This window comes from Oratosquilla oratoria, chromosome 7, assembly GCF_046742065.1.
Source record: "Oratosquilla oratoria isolate Oo_2021 chromosome 7, ASM4674206v1, whole genome shotgun sequence".
Classification (NCBI taxonomy): domain Eukaryota; kingdom Metazoa; phylum Arthropoda; class Malacostraca; order Stomatopoda; family Squillidae; genus Oratosquilla; species Oratosquilla oratoria.
Genome location: NC_134783.1, coordinates 44,490,936 through 44,511,075, shown reverse-complemented (window position 1 = coordinate 44,511,075; position 20,140 = coordinate 44,490,936). Strand labels below are relative to the sequence as shown.

General features: G+C 36.7%; 1 protein-coding gene across 1 annotated transcript; it reads right to left on the bottom strand.

Moving 5' to 3' along the window:
* Window positions 1-5,680: 5,680 nt before the first annotated feature.
* LOC143027133 (nischarin-like) lies at window positions 5,681-19,352 on the bottom strand. Its single transcript, XM_076188171.1, has 6 exons — window positions 19,094-19,352; window positions 17,051-17,320; window positions 16,412-16,579; window positions 15,001-15,134; window positions 11,962-12,825; window positions 5,681-9,369 (listed from the first exon to the last, which is right to left on the bottom strand). Exons 2-6 carry the CDS (start codon window positions 17,318-17,320, stop codon window positions 9,297-9,299), a joined length of 1,509 nt encoding a protein of 502 aa, XP_076044286.1. The 5' UTR covers window positions 19,094-19,352; the 3' UTR covers window positions 5,681-9,296.
* Window positions 19,353-20,140: the final 788 nt, after the last annotated feature.

Sequence of the window (20,140 nt, the reverse complement as noted above, 5' to 3'; positions counted from 1 at the left end):
GTGTGTGTGTGTGTGTGTTTTAAGGCCACAGTACTACCTATAGATCGAACCATACCTCATTTTTTGAGCTCTTATCAGGAAGATAATAATGTCGATCAAGGATCCAACACGTGATCCAAGACCATGGAGGGAGGGAGGGAGATAGAGAAAGATCGAGAGATGATGGCTCGTGTAGCCAGATACTTGTCCTTCCCTTTAAAAAAAAAAAAAAAAAAAAAAAAAAAAAAAAAAAAAAAAATTGCGAACAACGGCAGGCTGACAAGCCCGACCTGAAGACTCAAACGGTTTTTGGAAAGCCTGCTTTAGACGCTTAGATTGCATCTAGATTTAAACTTGATATTCTATACTTTATGAATGTCTACAAATTGTGTTCGAAAACCAGGGGGGGGGGGTTCAAAAGAAACCACACATATATATGTATTCACACACACGTGTGTGTGTGTGCGTGTGTGTTTATGTGTGTATTTACTTTACCTAGTTGTATCTTACGTGTATGTGTGTATTCACCTTGGTCTTTGGATCACGTGCGTGTATGTGTGTGTATATGAATGCGTGTGTGTGTGCATATGTGTATGTGTGTGTATGTATGTGTGTGTACGTGTGTGTATGTGGAAACTAGGAAGTAGGTGTATATCGCACTCTCAATTTCCTTCCTATTCCCATCTTGAACTCTAACTCACTTTGGGCGGGAAATTGAGGACGACACTCCTCATTCCTGTCACTCACTATCAAGGACGCCACAGCTGGCAGAGGTCTTCTGTTCTTAGCGTAGATCACAAGGCAACAACTGCAGCAGTGAGGGATGTATTTCTCAAAGAAGGAATAACACACCCGGAAACACCTTAAGAAACCGGTGTTTGGTTTTCAAGATGGCGTCTGGCGGTCATTTTGGATTTATGCAAATTACCGGATTTGTCTAAACTTCCCACTTGAACTAAGTGATTTTGTTCTAGGACGCTATCGATTTACAAATAAAATATTTTGGATCAGAAAATGTCAAATGGTACGTGGTTATAGCCGCAAGTGTAAATATAATTTCACGTTCAATTTATTCATTCATTTTTTTTTTTCACCTACTTGTATACAGTAGTCGTTACTTACAGCTACGCAGACTTGTTCTCAACTGAGTCACATCCGAATGAATAGCGATGAATATCATAAATATGAACCAACAAAATATAAAAAATACAATTTGAAACAAGTAAACAAACAAGCCAGGCGAATATGTCACAAGTACCGTCTAGGTAAATGTCTAACTCAAATTTTCACAGAAGATAATTAAATATATAACAAAATAACAAAAATAAGTTATACACAACTATGTCAAGATAAACCTTGATTATTTTCCTACTTCATTTACTTATCTCTTCTTCGGTGGCCATTACTCAGATTGGTTGCCCTTCCTAACCTCTGCGTCGCAACCAGGATTCGAACAGACGCCGAATTCACCACAAGGTTACCGGACGCGCAATCTACCAACCGAGCCACGGCGGGGACCCCCCCCTCCTCATACATGTTCAGATTATAGGTAATTCTCCCTGCGCATCTATCCTTGTGGTCCCTAAGTACTTTACCAGTTAACGGTCCCACTGGTAGGCCTAACTGAATATAATGTCTATTGGATTTTCTTCACCAAACAAGGAAGTCAAATGATATATATTTGTACCAACATATCTAGGAACTGACAATTTAGCAAGTAATCGCCCAACCTTCTTCGCGATTAAGTCACTATAGTTTCTAATTATTTGAATAGTGACTACTCTTTCACAAAGGGTAAGGGTGATCTTTCTAGTCCCATTTATGAATTAGGGATATAGCCTACTTCACAAATTAAGCTAGTAAAGCGTGTGCAATCTACAATTAAGTAATGGAAAAGATTTCATGTTTTTCTTTTACTTACGCCTTTCAAATTATATATTTGGAGTATTTAGGAATAGCCTACCTACATCTTGACATTTCATTCGTTGATGTATCTACGTCAGTTTCCTCTTGTTGGATACGATGAATTATCAATATCTATTTATCACTTATACTAAATACACTACTTTCACGATGGGAGATAGGGAACATGTGTCTATTGTGTTTGATTTCACGACTCACGCACTGTTGCCGTCTTTCTGTGCATGGGATTTCCTTGCTTTCTGACTGGCTGACGTTTTCCGTTTTGGCAATTGGCAGTACTGATGTTTTATTGTTGATAAAAATATAACTGACCCTAGTATTTAGGGAAATAACAAAATTCCATATGTATCAAATGAGAAAACAAAAAATAATACTGAGTGAACTTAAAATGATTATGCAATTTGTACATACATACTGTACATACATTTTCCCCCCTTACAAGATAGGTAGCCCCCCAAAAATCTAATTGTAAATAATGAAAATACGACCTAAACATAGCCAAATTAGCACAAGTTTATGTTATACAACGAAGCATGGCTACAGTATGCTCCCCAGTGTAACAATTAGCATTTTTCTTATATTTGTACAGACATGTATTTGTTTTATACTATAAGCATTTCTTGATTTGGCTTTCTGGTGTTACTGCCTGTGCTGCCATTCTTGATATTAATGACAATTCTTAAAGACTTATTCACCTTTCCAACCTTAGAGGATATTCGTTTTATTTTTATTGTGAAATAACCTCTCCACATCCACATTTGGTGGGAGAGATCAATATCTACAGAAATCTTATCTTGTGTTGATAACATTATCTGGTCATGGACACCAATCTAAATACATTCATAATCCAATATACTAATAGTAATAACTCACTAACTTGATTCTTGTAAATCTCGAAAGGGCACAAGAACCTTTCTTGAGTATTATATGTTCATCACTTCTTGAGGGTTTCAAAAACATAATCACAATTTGCATAGGAATCTTTTCATCTACATTTTGTCTAAGGAATAAAGAAGTGCCCTGACTATAATGTACGTCGGCTATAAAAACGACAAAAAACATTCTACATACAAAAGTTTATACAAAATGAGTTTTGGTAATTTAGTATATTGTTCAACATTTACGAGTTATTCGAAGTAATCAGTGAATTGTTATTCCTTAATATAAGCAAGTTTTCTTCCTACCCTAGAGAATGGATTTGTTGTTAAAGGACTGACTATATTTTTACTTGTTGGCGATACTATGACATCGTACATAACAACAATAAGAACATCTGAAATATATATTCCATTCAAACCTGGAGAGCAATTATTTTGGCCAATACCTGACTATTTTATTCAGATTATTCTTATGCGTGGTTGAGGACCACAATCACAATGGAAAAGAGTCATGCGTCAAATGCGACATCCTCGCAATTTTATTATCTTATAGTGTATTTTATGTGTATACGATTGCAAAATGAAAAAAAATACGAAAACAAAAATCATGTATTTCTTTTAACTTAAATTTCCATTCAAATTTTTAATCTCAAAGTAGTTCACTGATCTTATAGCCTTCAAAAGTACCTTCCTTGATTGCTACACTAATAATTATATATAATTCAGGGGAAATTACTCTTCACGTGTGATTGCAAGACATTTTTATCCTCTCCTTCAATGAAATTCATCAGACTGAGCTTAAAGTGTAAAGAATGTGTATAAATTTTCCTAGTATCAAAAAAGGATTGACTGTCTATCATGCCACACTTTCTTTAGATGGATATCTTGCTTCAGATGTCAAATTCCCAGAAATAACAAATTCATGTACCACTAGGTCATGTATGTTTGGCCATACATAAAAATACAAGAATATACTGGAAAATCAGGTGACACATTATGAATATATTTGGATTCAGCATGCAAAAACACATTGGCAGGTTATTTTCCATGGGACAACTATGACCAATGTTGTTGTTTGACCACTGATGCTAGAAAGTTGATAGGCCCTCTCTGGGAAGACTACAATGCCATCTTTATTATATTAGTACAAGTATCTTGCTATATCTTCAGTTAACAGGAGAATGAGAGGTGCAGCCACTGGTTGTGGACTCTTTAAAAGTGGAGGAAATAGCCTTAGTTGAAAACAAATTTTTAACCCAGGATGAAGACTAGTAAATCCCCTTTGGGATGCACATCCTGATTGAGAGTAGGTTATTGACAGATTCTCGCTTTCTATTGTGGAATGTTCTCACTGTTTTCACCATCAGTTTGACAGTATTGCTATCTTTACCTAACATAGAATAAAAAACTTTAAACTCCAAATATATTAAGCCAACACCAGGTGTTCCTACAGTAGTGCCTCAATATCTCGTATCAAAATCAGTTCTTGGGGTTATCAAAAAAGGCATACTGAAAAACATAGGGTTGTGTAACGTAATGTACTGTGTAAATGATTTTTATATTGATTTTTTGTATCAGGTGTTGTACTTCATTTATCTACTCAGTATAAAATAAGGGGTCCATATAATTCAGCTGTTTGTTCATAGCCATCCTGTTTGTTCTTTTGTACTGAAAATTAAAAGCTAAAAGTTGAGAGTAGCAGGCTGTTATTGGAGAGGGAGTATCAGGTTGATGATTGATGATGATTTATGGAATTTTTGGCTCGAAGGCCAAGAGTATCAGGTTGACTTGGATATCAAGAAAGAAAAACTTTAGGAACCACTGACCTACACCAATGCTTTTCTCAATTCGAAGCAACTGTTGTAAAATTATAGTCACAAAAGCAGTCTGAAATAGTGCTAGCTGTTGTTAATTGCTGTTTCAAGGTTTAGTTTGATGGCTTTTTTCTGTAATTTTTCCTACAACTGACATTACATGCCTGTAGTTTTGTGGCTCCTGCATTTTGCCTGTTTTGAATACAAAAGTAACATTTGTTACTGTTCATTTTGTACACACCCGGCCATTCTTTAAAAAAAATTCTGAACTTTGATTTTTCACTTCCTTAAAAATTCTTGCATGTCAATTGTTGGGGCCATAGGTTTTCTTAATCTATGTTAAATATACATCTTCCAAAATTTTCTTTGTTCATATTTACAGAAGTTTCCATTCAACATATCACTTGACTAGATGAAGGTGTTATGGAAATGACCACCCTGTGGTAAAGAACTACCAGGGGTAGGTAGAGGTGAAGTGAACAGAGGATGAGCTGGATGGATGGAGTGAAAGAGGCATTGAGCAATCGGGGAATTTCTGTTCAGCAAAGAAGGGAGAAGGCAGGAGACAGGGATGAGTGGAGAGTGACTATGTATAGATGATACTATTATGCAAGGAAGGGAAGGGCAGAGGATGGGGGGATAGGGGGTGATTGTGTGTGAATATTTTGATGCAGCCCAAAGGAGTTTCTCCCAGTCTTCTCTTTTTCTGCATTTGGGGATGGAGAAGGGGAGTTGCCAATTAAGTGAAGTTGCCTTGCTGTGGATGTATTGTGTCTTGCTACATTGCTTCTGACCCAGGGCAGTGGGTGAGATACAGGGATGACCCATCATCTACGAGGAGCTAAGATGAAAGGGGGTAGAGGGTGATGGATAGGGGTGAAATGGGTGGGAGTAGGTACATGACTTGGCTACCTCCCTTGTAAGGGAGAAAAAGCTCCTGTTATATAGATAGACATACAGGGTGTACTTGTCATTTCATTCTGGCTGTCACCAGGCTATTTCATTCATCTAGGTAGCCCCCCTTCAGTAGTAGAGCAATACCCAAACACATGGTGGGCATCAGAAAGAAAAAAGTATAGAGCTAAATTCAAAATACTTTATTCATTTTACATGTGAATTAGAATATGCATATTTATATATGGAACATTAAGTGTGGTTCCTTAAAAGTGATCACAATCTTTCTGTAATATGGTAGAACATGTTACCCTATATCAATAAAGTTGAGAATAAAATCTGGCTTTTATTATAAAGCAGTCATCAATTTACAGTCCTCGAGAAACACAGAATTTTTTTTTCATTTATCAGAGTCAAATTTCTGCATATAAAAGCACAATGATTTAATCGTTCTCTAGTACTATACTAACAAGACCTCTGAAAACATGGCACGACTGGTTTCAGCATTATACACCAGTACTTCATAAGGACAAATAGTAAACCAAGTAATATCAATAATACACATTATTTTTCTCAAATGTCCTACTAACATCTCCATAGTAAAACTTAACACTAGTCCATATAAAGTTCAGATTAAAATAATTATGTTTACCATATGAATTGCAATTACCTTTCTCACTCTCATTCACTGCTACTCTCACTCATCCATACAATTACCATGGCACTGTCTGAACCTGGTTATTATTACTCTTGTATTCTTGAAGCAGATCCAAAAAGATCTCCCTATTATATAGAAAAAGTAACATTTCTGTTCCCAAACTCTCCAACTACTACTGTAGAATCTTATTTTACCATCAAAACAATTTTATTCAGTTGTAGGGAAGGACTATCAATGGTTCAATTTCATAGTTTTACGTCACATTTAAAAGAACATTCTTCCTTTACAATACTTCTCTTTCCCTTTGACCTTTTCTTTAAATACAAAACAAGTAATATGGAGAAGTATCTGAAGGGTATTTAGCAATTTCTTGTCCATCTCTTAAATTTTCCAGAATTTTCACAAATTAAGCTTAACTCAAACCTAAGCTTATAGTTTTGAATATTTATGGTTCTTCAACTAAACTTTCTGGGGAATGTGTGTTTTTGTTTTTGATATATACCATGGAACCTGATAAAGACATTGGTATGTGCCATTTCTGCTACTAAAGTAGCAATACAACAATAGAGTTTAGAAATCAACAACACAAAACCTGTATCAATTCATATGCAAACCAGTTCAACTAGCAAGCCTTTTCCCATGGACTAAGCCAACGTCCAAGGCATGCCTTCATCTTTGTTTATAACTGAATATATACATATTTGAAAATTATTCCAGTAATCAAATCTCCTTTAGAGTAAAACTCAAATTTGTACAAAAAATTTGAAAACTGATGTGAGGCCTAGCTCAATGAATACTAGTTAATTTCAACACTGTCAAATGTTCAAACAATTCTCGCTATGAAGGTGATCTGATTCAACTGATACCCCCACCCAAACCCTACAGTCAACAGATTAAATCCTATCTTGACTTACCCTTTCACACCAACTGTGGCCTGAAATCTATTTCAACCCAATGAGTTTACTAAACAAACTACTCCCCTCTTAGGTTAAAAACCTAATAAACATACTGATTTAGGTCACTTGTGGACATATTAGATTAAGTTATCAACAGAATAAATATAAGAGGTCAGAGGAATTTTGTTAATCAGATATGAGTATTAGAAAAATGCCTTCGGCATTACACCACAATTTCGGGTCTCCCACTCTAATGAACAAAAACTCACTGTGAATCTCAAATATTCACATGCCTACTCACATCCAATGATAGTAAAAATACACAGTTTTTATACAGTGTTAAAAAAAAAAAAATAATTTCTACTTGAAAGTAGAGGTCTTGCACTTCCTAACATGATACATGATGGATAAACATATGATCAATCAATCAATCTGTTGACCAGTGAGATCAATGCATAACAAAAATTTGCTCTTTATATTTAGAACTGTTAACCTTTTCAACATGGCTTATTCATTTAGTATCCTTGAACCTTTACAATGCAAAAGAAAGTACATTTATAAAAAAAAAAATATATATATGTACAAATATATTTGTCAGCAAGTAAAAGCTCAAATCAACATCACTAGAACAATAAATGAACAATGAAAAATATTAGGTAGTCTCATGTTCCAATGAACATTGTGACCATGACTTGTAATTTCATGTATATTATGTTATGAATTACCTGAAAATTTACTTCCATTAAATGAATCAAACCCATTTATGATCTCCAAGTTCTTAGTCCCCTTTATATTCAACAGAAAAAAAATACATATTTCCTTTTAAATAGAATAAAATTACATTCATCACAAGGATAGAAAGCTACCAGTAATTATGTTTTCCTAGACATACTAATCCGGTGCCGAATTAATGTCTTCAAATGGGAACCTGCATTCATTTACATAACTGTAATGTACAGGAAAACATCTACATTTGTACAGTCTTGTCTGTCTTCATCTGTCACATTTGACTTTAAATTTATAGTTTTTATTTAACTATTTCCTCTTAAATTGATAAATGCCTCTATATTCACAACTATTTTTTTTTAATACCTTCAGTCATATCGTCTTTCATTCTTCTCCCCAAGACCTTTTGTCATGATCCTATCTTAAAGACAGCTGTCTTGTCAGTTTTGTTGGCTCATTTCACCGTTCAGAGCACATCATAATCTTCATTTCTTTCTTCTTCTACTGAAAAAAATGTGTACTTTTCTTCTCTAACATTTTTTTCTGTTGGAGGGTAATGGTATTTAGTACATACTAAAATCTATCCATCTATCAATGTACCAAAAGGCTTTTCCCTCCTTATAAGGGAGGTAGCCAGCAAAGGCATACATACACATACATATACCAAAGGCTTTCTTCCCCCTTACAAGGGAGGTAGCCAAAAGACAAAGACATAGAAACCACTCCCACCCATTCCATCCCCTACATACTCCACTCCCCTCTACCCTCTTCCCTCCCTCTTATCTTGGCACCTCCTGGATGACGGCTGCAACTGTCCCTCTGTTATGCTGTCCCCCAACCCCTTGTTACTGTCCTGTACCATTTCTCTGAATATTCATTTCCTTTTTTTTGCATACTCGAGGTGGGGGGAAAGAATGCTGCCACCAAGTCTCCCCACTTCCGTTGTATGAGGCGACAAAAAACGGGACAGGGGATAGAACTAGGAATCCTGCTACCTGTAGCCCCACAGGGTACATTCCTAAAAAAAGTAAAGGCAGCAAAGGCATACACTTGAATAATTCTTACAATTTGTCGGGTGCTCTTTAAAACATCCCAGATTCTTGCTCAAATATTTGTGACTGACAAGTTGTGTGATATTTGATGACCTAATAATGCAAAACCAATTTTCATCTTGGAAACTATAGTTATGCCTCCTTTATGAAAATCTAATAAATGAGAGAACAAATCTCCATTGAGTTTGGAGGAACAATCAATAAATCTGTTGCCCCAGTCATCTTTTCCAGGTGACCTGCAGATCCCAGGAAACTGGCCATGGTCACTGGTTCAGCCTTAAAGCCATTCACTGAAGAGAAGAATCCTTCAAATCAATCAATCAATCTGTTGTCCCTGGTCTCTTATTACAAAAGACCCACAGCCTTCGAGTAATTGCCAATAGCCCCTGGGCAAGTCAAGAAGTCACTCAGGGAAGATGTATGATGTTGCTGTGGGATATTGTAGTATGAGGTGTTCTGTGTCCTCTATGTGGTGGTTACATCTGGGGTAGTTTGAATCTGTGGCCAGATCTATTTTCTGTTGGTAATCTTTCCATGCTGGATGGTATCCTGAGTGTAAGAATGACAGTGTGGTTCTTACCAGGTGTGGGAGGCCTTTTTCTGTGGGGTTCATGTCTGGGGATTGTTGGCAAGGTATTCAGTTTGGTGGTCTGTCTTGAAGGGCTTCTTTAGTGATGTGAATGTGTGTATTTATGTGGCAGGCTGTTATAAATATTTGAGTAGTATGCTGCTGGTATAGTTTTGTTGTTACATTCTGTTGGTGGTGCTTGCAAGATGTAGTGTGATGTTCAAGGCTCTTGTAGAGAATTGTGTTTCTGTCATTCTGGTTTCTGTGCCCATGAGTCCAATTGGGATGGTTAAGGACTATCCACAGCCATTTTTCAGACTTTTTTAAATCTATTTATTATCTTTTCTCTGAACAGGGTAAAACAAAAAATTCCTCCACCAATCTTCTGAATTTTTCATGTTCTTTTGGTATTCTATATTCCAAGTATGCCTGGCTCATTTTATGTAAACAATCTCTTCCACAGCAAGTCTTTCTCTCCCTTTGCATCATTACACCTTTTAACGAATTAGACCTTAATGTCAAATGGGAAACTAAACTACCTTCGGCTAATGATTACTTATTCCTTATCAGAATTACTTCAATTCTCATTAGCATCCAAGTTTTTCCAATCACCATCCTCAAAATAAATCTTGAAATTATCCCTTGTAATTTAATACTTCTTGCTTATACTCATCTAGCTTCATTTATGTCACAAACTCCCCCCTATCAGAAGGCTAGGTCGATGCCCCTCATGGAGGACTTTGTAGCATGGAATTTAATGAACCATGCCCTTGGTTCAAATGTATAGGGGCATTAAATGGGCTTTAATGTGTACAAAGTGTGTGTGTGCTCTGACTCAGCCACTCACTTTAAAAAGGAAAAGGGGCTTTTGTTTTTGGTCTATTGCCCTTGGTCAGTCAGTGAGTCAGTCAATCCATTTGTCTGTCATCTGTCATCAATTTTGCTGGACCACCACTAACAGGTATCCATTACTGTGATGAGTCAAGTAATCAATCAAATTACTAAAATGTGACTGCATTTTCTGAAGTTGGCCCAAACTGTTTGTCTATTTATTTTGTGAATGCCAAATCCAACATGACTGATGTACCACTGCCTCTTATAGTTTGTCCACATACTAGTGCAAAAGGGCCTGTGTCCATATTTAAGCCTGTACTGTCCCAACTTGTTCCTTGCTTTCCACACCTTTCAAATCTCTCTTCAACTCAAACTAGTTGTATACTTGTTCAAGTGACCTCCACTTTCATGAATATATGTCTTCATATTTCTACTTTTCCACTTCTTTCTAATTTATACTTTTGTAACTAAAGTATTAGTCTGTCCAGTTGCAGATAATAGACCAATGGCCACTTTGAGAACAAGGGTGGATGCTAGTGCCTCCCTGCCACCCATCTTCAAACCCTGTCAACAATCACTTTCATCCAGAGGTTTTTGAGGGGCTGACAGTGTCTCCAGACTGGACCCCAAACCCTCTCTCCAATTTCAACTGCAGTTCCTCAATCTTTTCACACAAGAACTGACAACCAACTGACAATCAGCAACTGTTTCCCTTCTCCTACTGCTTAAGTTGATACAGAAACTGTCACACATTAATGCAACATAAAAAATGGTCCAGAGTTTCTTCCCAAGTTTCTGGTCAGTGAAATTTGAAGCCACAACTATTATCCTTTCCACTTAGTTTCTGCAATCGCTGTAACCAAAACTATTCTCTACAAGCACTATACAATTGTTGTTGTTATTATTCGGGGTGATGTTGCTGCTGTTATTGCTGTTGTTTAACCCAAAGTGTTAATGAACAATGACACTAGAATTACAATGGAAAAGTATTTCCTCCTGAAGCTCTAACCAGAGATCCACCCAACCCACTTATGTAATGTAAATAGGTGTTTGATCGTGTGAGAGAAGGCAGGAGGATAACCATGAATCTCTTCTGGTGCCAGACTAGCCAGAACTGTCTATGAGAATATTGTATATACATTTGTTCAGATCCCTGTGATTGGGTGTGGGTGGTGGGACAATGGTGTGTATTGTGTTGTAACAGTGTTCTTGAGTTTGATATTCATGGTTACATGTCCTCAAGACCACAGTCTCTTCATGTGCCTGTGAGTGTCACTTGTGTGCAGTCTTTATTCTCAGTGCTTTGTAATGGTGACTGTGTGTGTGCTTGTATGATCAGTCATTATCTGTGGGGTGTTTTTGATGTAATCTTGTGAAAGAGGAGTGCATTTCTGGAAGTGTATATGAAAGTACAAAGTTTAACTTAAACTTTAAAGATTTTGACAGATCTGTAATTCACAATCATGAGATGCAAATATCAAATCAAGGAGCCTATAGCCCCATATATACCAAAAACATTACATACATATGAACAATCTAATCAAGGAATGTTTGTTACCCTGTTGTTCATCACACAATGCAATCTTTATAAATTCCTTGGTAATGATCCATTACATGGGTAGTGTACATGCTGAATCTTCTTAGAAAAACAAATTACATTGCTCCACAGAAAGCTCATCATTAGAAAGAAGCCAGTCACTCTATAAAAATAGCTTTATAAAAATAATGCAAGATCTTACTTCGTGGATGAATTTAATGACGGCTGTGTGGATTTGCTTGCCGAACCCTGGAGCTTAGGGGTTGTCACTACTGCTGGTTTGGCTAAATTCAACTTCGGCAATCTTCCCTCACGTGCTGACCTGATGGCTTGGAGAACTGCAACAGTATCAAGCTCGCGCTGCGTAGGTTTTTCGCTGTCCAGACAGATCTCACTTGCTCTTGTTCCACTCTGCTCCAACACTTTGGTTCTATAGTCTACTACTGAAGCTACTGGATTCCCATTCAGAATTAATTGTTCAATGCAAGGCAATCGCACAACACTGGCCACTTGATTAATACCTTCAACCAAATTATAAGATGCATCAAGACTAACCAAAGAGTAGAGCTTACCAAGTCCATCTAAAGTTCTGAGTTGATTATGCGACAAATCAAGGTGCTGTACATTTCCAAGTCGGGTATGCAAGTCTTGTAACTCACTAAACTTATTATGTGACAAGTTTAAACTAACCAATTTAGGTAACTTAGTCAGGCTCTCAATATGCATCAGCTGGTTATTACTTAAATTCAGTCTTGTAACATTTTGTGCTAAGCTAATGGATAAATCAATTTCACATATACTATTCTCACTTAGATCAAGATCTGTCAGCTGAGACCATTTACTTGTATCGATGTTACCAAGAACATGTTTATACAGTGAATCACACATAAGCATATCACCAATCTTTGTCATGCCACTTCTATGGACTGACACCTTGCCAACTGTTCCTCTTAAAGTGCCAATTTGACAAATCTTAGCTACATTGGCATCTTTTATTACAAGGGTTTTCAGAGACTTAAAGGCATTTAAATCATAGTCCAATTCATTAAATATAATGTTGCTCGTTCTGAAAAAAATATATATATATCCATTAAAAACAGTGAATATATATATATATATATATATATATATATATATATATACACATACATACATACACACACACACACACACACACCAAGGGCTTTTCTCCCCTTATAAGCAAGGTAACCAAGTCAAAAGCCACATACCCACTCCCACCAATTCTGACCTTTCCTCCTTCTCATCTTAGTTCCTTATGGTTGAAGGGTCATATATTACATAAAGGTGTGTTTGTGCTGACAACACTGTATGGGGCAGACTTGGAGTTTAAGAAAAGCAGAGAGAAATTTAAATGTATTGGAGATGAAATGTCTGAGAAGTATAGTAGGGGTTACAAGGTTGGAAACAGTGAGAAATGAGGGAGGAGGAGAGTGGGGTTGGAAAAGGAGATGGCAGATACGGCTGATGAAAGAGTACTGGGATGGTTTGGGCAGATAGAAAGAATAAGTGAAGAAAGATTCGTAAAAGAGCTGTGGGAGGCCGAGGTGGATGGAGTGAATTTGAGGGGACAACCAACGATGAGATGTATGGATGTGGTGAATGGAACGTTGAGTAAGAGGGGAATGTCTGTTGAGCAAGGATGGGAGAAGGCAGGAGATATGGGTGAGTTGTTGTTGTTGTTGTCGTTCCCTAGACTGTCTGTCCGAGCAGTCCCGTCTCCCCAAGGAATGCCACAGCCGAAACTGGGTTTTCCCACAAATCCTTTATAGAGTGTATGTTGTGTTGTTTGCGTGCATGATTGTATATAATGCAGTCTTCCATTATGTGTTGTATGGTATGGGCTGAAGTGTTACATCCTGGGCAGCTGTCCACAATGCAGTCATCCAGCCTCTTCTGGTAGCTTAGAAGTGCTGGGTGAGTGGAGAATGGTTGTGTATGGATGATACTGTGATGCAAGGAAGGGAAGGAGTAGGTGTTGGGAGAGTAGGGAGTAGTTATGTATGAATGAAAAAATAAAAATTTGTAAATTGTAATGATTTGTAATCTACATCCTTTACATCCCTAATCAATTGTCCTTTCACAAAATTGTGAGCAGATATTCTGCCATTCTCTCTTAAAGTCACATCCAGAACACTTCCTATCATCCTCTTGTACACCATAACATTATCTATTCATACATACATATACCAAATGCTTTTCCCCCTTACAAGGGAGGTAGCCAAAAAACAAAAGCATAAAATCCACTCCCACCCATTCCATCCCCACACACTCTACTCCCCTCCACCCACCCCCTCCCTCTTATCTTGGCTCATCTTGGATAATGGGTCATCCCTGCATCTTACCCACTGTCCTGGGTCATAAGCAGTGTTGCCAGATACAGCACATCCACAGCCCATGTATTACATACAACTTTGTTCTTAAATACTCTATTCAGCATCATCAGTTTTCTTTCAATACAAATCAACACTTTAGTGATGTTTTCATTCCTGGCTTGTCTCCTACTTTAGCATTTTGATACACCAACAACAATATATTCACCTTCCTTCCAAAATTTTTCACATACTCTAATAATTCCAAAACAGTTCCATCTTCTCACTTTTCTCACTACAAAAGCCATATACACAACACCTGTAACTCTCAAACTGATCTAATCTACACTATCAAGTATGAATGTTGCAGTTTTAAAGGGACCAATCTCTTGAGTGTGGTCAGTAAGGTGTATGGACATGTGTTGATACATTAGATTAGGAAGAGAAAGGAGGGAGTAACTGGGGGAAGAGCAGTCTGGTTTTAGGAGAAGCATGACCTATAAGTCACTCAGTGTAAAAACAATGTTGTTGTCTGGGTACTATAAGCTGGAGGAGTGAAAGATGTGGTGTTCAGTGCCTTCTCTGTGATGATTGCTTCTGAGGCAGTTTCTGAGGACAGGATTATTGGATGGCGATCTGAATGCTGTCATGCTAGTGTGGTTCTTGCTTTTCTTGAGAGGGATTTTTCTGAGAGGATAATATCTGAAGGGGTTTGATGATGAAGTGTTCAGTGATTAGTCTTGGAATACTTGTTTTGTGATCTGAGTGTAAATGTATTTCTGTGTGGATGTGGAGGGAGAAGAGTGGGAAAGAAAACAGGGAAAATAGGATTCGGGTGAGTGGGAGAGAAGGAGAAGGGGGAGGCAGTTATGAGTTATCTGTTCCGAGAATGAAAAAAAGTGGCTACTTACTTGAAGGGTTTATCATTTCCAGTTATACACAGATGCTCCAGATGGGATGCAAAGTCCACGACATGGGTTAAATGATATTCCTGTTCTGCTGTTTGTGGCATTGCATTCTTGAGGCAGTGTGATATCGCATGTAACTGAAATGATTAATCTTGTTAAACCCAAACACTGAGTGGTACTCTTTTTTTTTTTTTTTTTTCAGGACCATTTTCATGCTATATGAGAATGCTGCCCCCATCAAATCTTCCAAAGTTTGTCTGATAACATGAAATATTTCTCTTCATTAATTTAATATGTGAAATGTGTCATGTCATGTCCTGTAGACTATGCAGGTTGTAGAATCTGTAGAATAGCAGCTTGTAGAAAGATCAACCTATTTTCACAGTTTGAAAACTTATTAATCTCTTCAATACCAATTGATTATTCATGCACAAGTGTTAGGCTACCTGATATACAATGATTTGATGATGCATCATAATACACACATTAAAAGATATAAGCTACAGCTGTAATATTTTCCTTGCTCTTGTTCTCTTTCACACTGAATGTGGATAACCACAGAAAACACAATCAAGCCTCTTCATAGGATACAAGTACACTCAGCTATTCTATCTATATACCAAGGGCTTTTCCCTCCTTACCAGAGAAGTAGCCAAGTCAAAAACGCATACCCACCCCCAGCCATTCCACTCCCATCCACCACCCTTTCCTCCCTCTCATCTTAGCTCCTCATGGATGACAGGCCATTCCTGTATCCCACCCACTGCCCTAGGTCAGAAGCAATGCAGCAAGACACAGCACATCCACAGCATAGCCACTTCACTTCATCAGCAACCCTTCCTCTCTGCCCCTTATGTAGAAAAATAGTAGACTGAGAGAAACTCAGCTACAACTACAAAATAAACATCACTCAGCTACAACTAAAAAATAAATATAATCAGGATGCTGACCCCAGCGTCCTCGTATACCTACTTTCACCTAAGGATCCTGATCTCAGCATCCTCTTATGCTATGGGTTAACAGTGGAAATAGCATACATTTTTCTGGTTACCACCAAGCAATTTCATTCAGCCTACAGAAACCCCCAGCCACTAAAGTGTTAATCATATATTATTATTTAACTATACCTATGCATTTATTTATTTTTTATTATTCATATTATTATATTTATTTTATTTTCATTTATTTATTTATCATTATTATATTTTTTTCACATCTGACCTAGTCATGGACCAAAAGGTCTCCTGTCAGCATGCTCCACCTTTGTAATCCTTTGACACCCCTTGGGCTCAAGGAATGCCCGACAGATGAATGAAACCTGGCATTAACCATAAGTTGGAGTATGCCACCATCATGATAGGTTTACAATACATACATGCAAGACATAAAGGCCGTTCTCATTTTCAATAATTACCTGCAGTGGTGAGAAGTCTACTGATTCTCCTTTCACAAGGAGCTCCTCCCCATGCTGGAAGAACTCCTTTGCCATACATTGTAGTAGATTGGACACTTCATATTCTTTCATTTCTAAAAAGTCTGCCAATTCTTTTGGGAAAACATGTTGCAGAAAATTCAAAATTGTCTGAAAATACACAAATAAATAACTAAACTAACAAATAAATGAATGAAAAATGTTAAAGATAATTTACACATCAATGAAAACCTACTCTACATACATACATACATATATATATATATATATATATATATATATATATTATATATATATATATATATATATATATATATATATATATATATATATAGCTTTTTTCCAAAATTTCAGTGCGTGGGCTCAAACTTTTCCTAAATATTTGCAACTGAAACTGGGAATTATCTTGAATACCCATGCATCAACTTGTTACTATTTGCTGTCATTATTCATCCTATGGAACTGTTAAAATATGGTACTATAGCTATAATTTCCAGTGTCACTTCTCAGTCCAAATGTGCCAGGTAACTACACCATAGCATTAGTAAAAATGAGTGGGTACTGAGACCCTACCCCTTCCTTCCATACAAAATCATGTAGTCAAAGATCTAATCTACTTACCTGTAAATACAACTGTAGATCTTTTCGTCTTGTTTCAATAAATACTGGATCTTTATTACCGATCAGTTTCTTTGGCGGCAAGAGATCTCGAGCCAAACCATGGTTGGATACCAACTTCTCATGCAGGTCCACAAAATCATTATAGCGGTGTCCAACAATCCAAGTTACAGATTCAATTGTCACCTGTATTTTGTATTCAGTGTAGGCTTCTAATGGGTGAGCACTTGGAATAAGCACTTCCACCAACCTATCATTTGTCAGGTTTGCCATCTGCAAAGATCAATGATTAAAAAAGATCTCTTTTAAAATACCATAATAAGTATGGGAAAAAAAAGTGAGGCCTATGCCAGAAGCCATGTACTGTAATTGTGGCCAACACCAACAACTTTGTCCTGTGTGCTTGGATTGTTGGGGCAAGTAAGTTACTGCTGGAAATCAGAGAAGTGCAGGATTTGAATCCACAACTAAGTGCATGCAAGACCAGTATGCTTCTGACTATGGCACCAGTGTCACCACTGTAACACGAAGTAACTCATAAATACCCAGAAATGTTTATACACATGCTCCTTATAATTTGCATTTATACAACACTATTCTATACCAGGATCAATGATGGGTCGTATATGCTCATTGTTCTGAAAGATGGACAGCAGAGCAATCCATCTTCAAACCCTGTCAACCATTTTATGAAGTCTACACTTTCCAACAAATAATAATAATAATAATAATAATAATAGCAATATTAATTTTCTTAACCAATAGATGTGTTATGCCCAAAAAGTATTAAAAATTTTGACATCTAGCCTAACCTAACCTATGCCATTTCTTCTCATAAGCAACCTCTATGAGTTCCCGTAAAGAAAGAAATTGTGGAGAATGGTTTTCAAAGTGGTCTTCTTGCCTCAATCAGACCAGGCAGGTATAACAGCAACAAAAATGACCCACTCACTGATGTTATTAACACTAATTTATAAATGCAGTCACAAATTGTCTGATCCAGAAACATGATTTGCTCCCCCAATCCACTACCATGTTAAGCATAATAAGGTAAATTACCAACAATCCCTTGTAGATTCAAACTAATATGAATTATCAGTGATAAAAGAGATTATCAGTATCTACTCTCCCATATTCAGCATTAGAGGGGTGATGAAGTAAATTGTATTTCCACACAGGACCACCTAGGATCACACCTCTAAACTAGCACAGACACATCTTTATTTTCAAAATTCAAATGTATTGTTTATGCCAATATACTCAATGGAAAAAAATAAGATTTATCTTTTTTGATTGCAAGAGGAAAAAATGTAATTTATTTGTCTTACAATAAAATACAAGTGACATTGATTTTTTAGTATTCCATTACGCTGTTATCATTCATTTGTGTTAATATATTAAAATAATTTCCTTGGGACTAAAATAGATATTAACCAAAAAAACAAATATTTCAATAAATAGAATGAAAATGATTACTGTCTGAAACCCTATAGGTACCAAAGATTAATGGGTAGCCAATATGAACTTATCAATGAAATGTACCACATAAACCTGATTGGACTGCACAGACCACAGTTAAGGTTTTGCAACACAAACAACTGTCTATAGCTTGTTCCTGAAATCTATCATCTCTGATAGAATGATAGACTTAACACTTGTAAGCCTCAACTGTTTCAACAATTTCAGTATTATGTATAACTACAGAGGTACTAGAAACTTTGCCATGGTGACGTTATATCTCTGCAAGGTAATTCTACCTTGCAAATTGTAATGTGGTCAACCGACGCTTCATATACAAAATATGTAATGTAGTGTCTAAACTATAGTTAAAACTCAATTCCTAGTTCATCACTGGCTATCAGTGCAACTGTGGTAAAAGGTGTCGATCAAATGCTGCCAACACGTTCTACTATAATTATAAGTTCCATCCGACCTTCACTAAATTGGTTTCACAGGTCAGTCTGTATCTACAACTGGGTCATCTAACGTACACCTTACAGGATTCCTTTTCACCCAGCTTTATTTACATTATGGTTCGACAGTTACCTTTTAAACGCCTATGCAATCATTCGTACTGCCTTCGTGCTATTCTTCTTCATCTGTCAAAACATTGCAGAACGAACGGGCAGATGAGTACTGGAACGAACATCAGCTATGTACACACTTCGACCCTAAACTATGTACTCCCACTGCATCATATTTACGAATGGTAATCATTTCTATAAATAGCTTGGTAATTCACAATCTAAGAATGGCAATTACGCCATGTATAATTTTCATGCATATTTTCATTCAAGCACTTCGGTATGGTATCTATCATAGTCGATCACAGCCTATACCCATCAGTTTACAATTGAGAAAAAAAAACGAAATCTTCCGAGTCCTACAGTACAGTCTCTAATGCAGTTTATCCACACCTTCAAATTGTGTTGTTTGTGTTGATTATATTTAAAATCACACCTCATCTATTTTAACCAAAGTAAAGTAGTAATGTCCGGTAAATTAGTACAATTGCTGCGCACATACAATGCAGACATAAAGTCCCCTTATATACGGGGTTCTAGCCGCTGCCGGAATAAATCAGTTGGCGTTAATAAAAGCAAAATTTGTAGTGGGTGTTGCTTCAATTTCGACCTTTTCTAAATGTAAGTAGGAGACAATTTGGTGATATCTAGAGCAAAATATGCAATGAGTGTGATTTCTAATGTATTCATTATCTATTCTGGGAAAATAAGTGTGTATATTACTTTGCTCTAAGATTGTAACAGCTATCCTTCATATTTCTCTAGTATCATGTTACTAGGGAAGTGCATTTCTCAGCGACATTCTTAGTTTAAATAAACCAGATAGAATTAATTGCGAAAGTAACGTAATTTTCGCATGCAGCCTATATTTTTCTCATAGTCCGCAATGGGCATACACATTTCGCTAAATAAGTTATAAGATACCATAATATTGTACAATACTGTATTTCAGTTAAATACCTCTAACATTTTTCTCAACATTAAAATGCAATATAATGATATTTCTAATTTTTATTTGTATGAAATTACCTATGATGTCTGGCCCTTAGATTTTTTTTTCCAGTTGGGG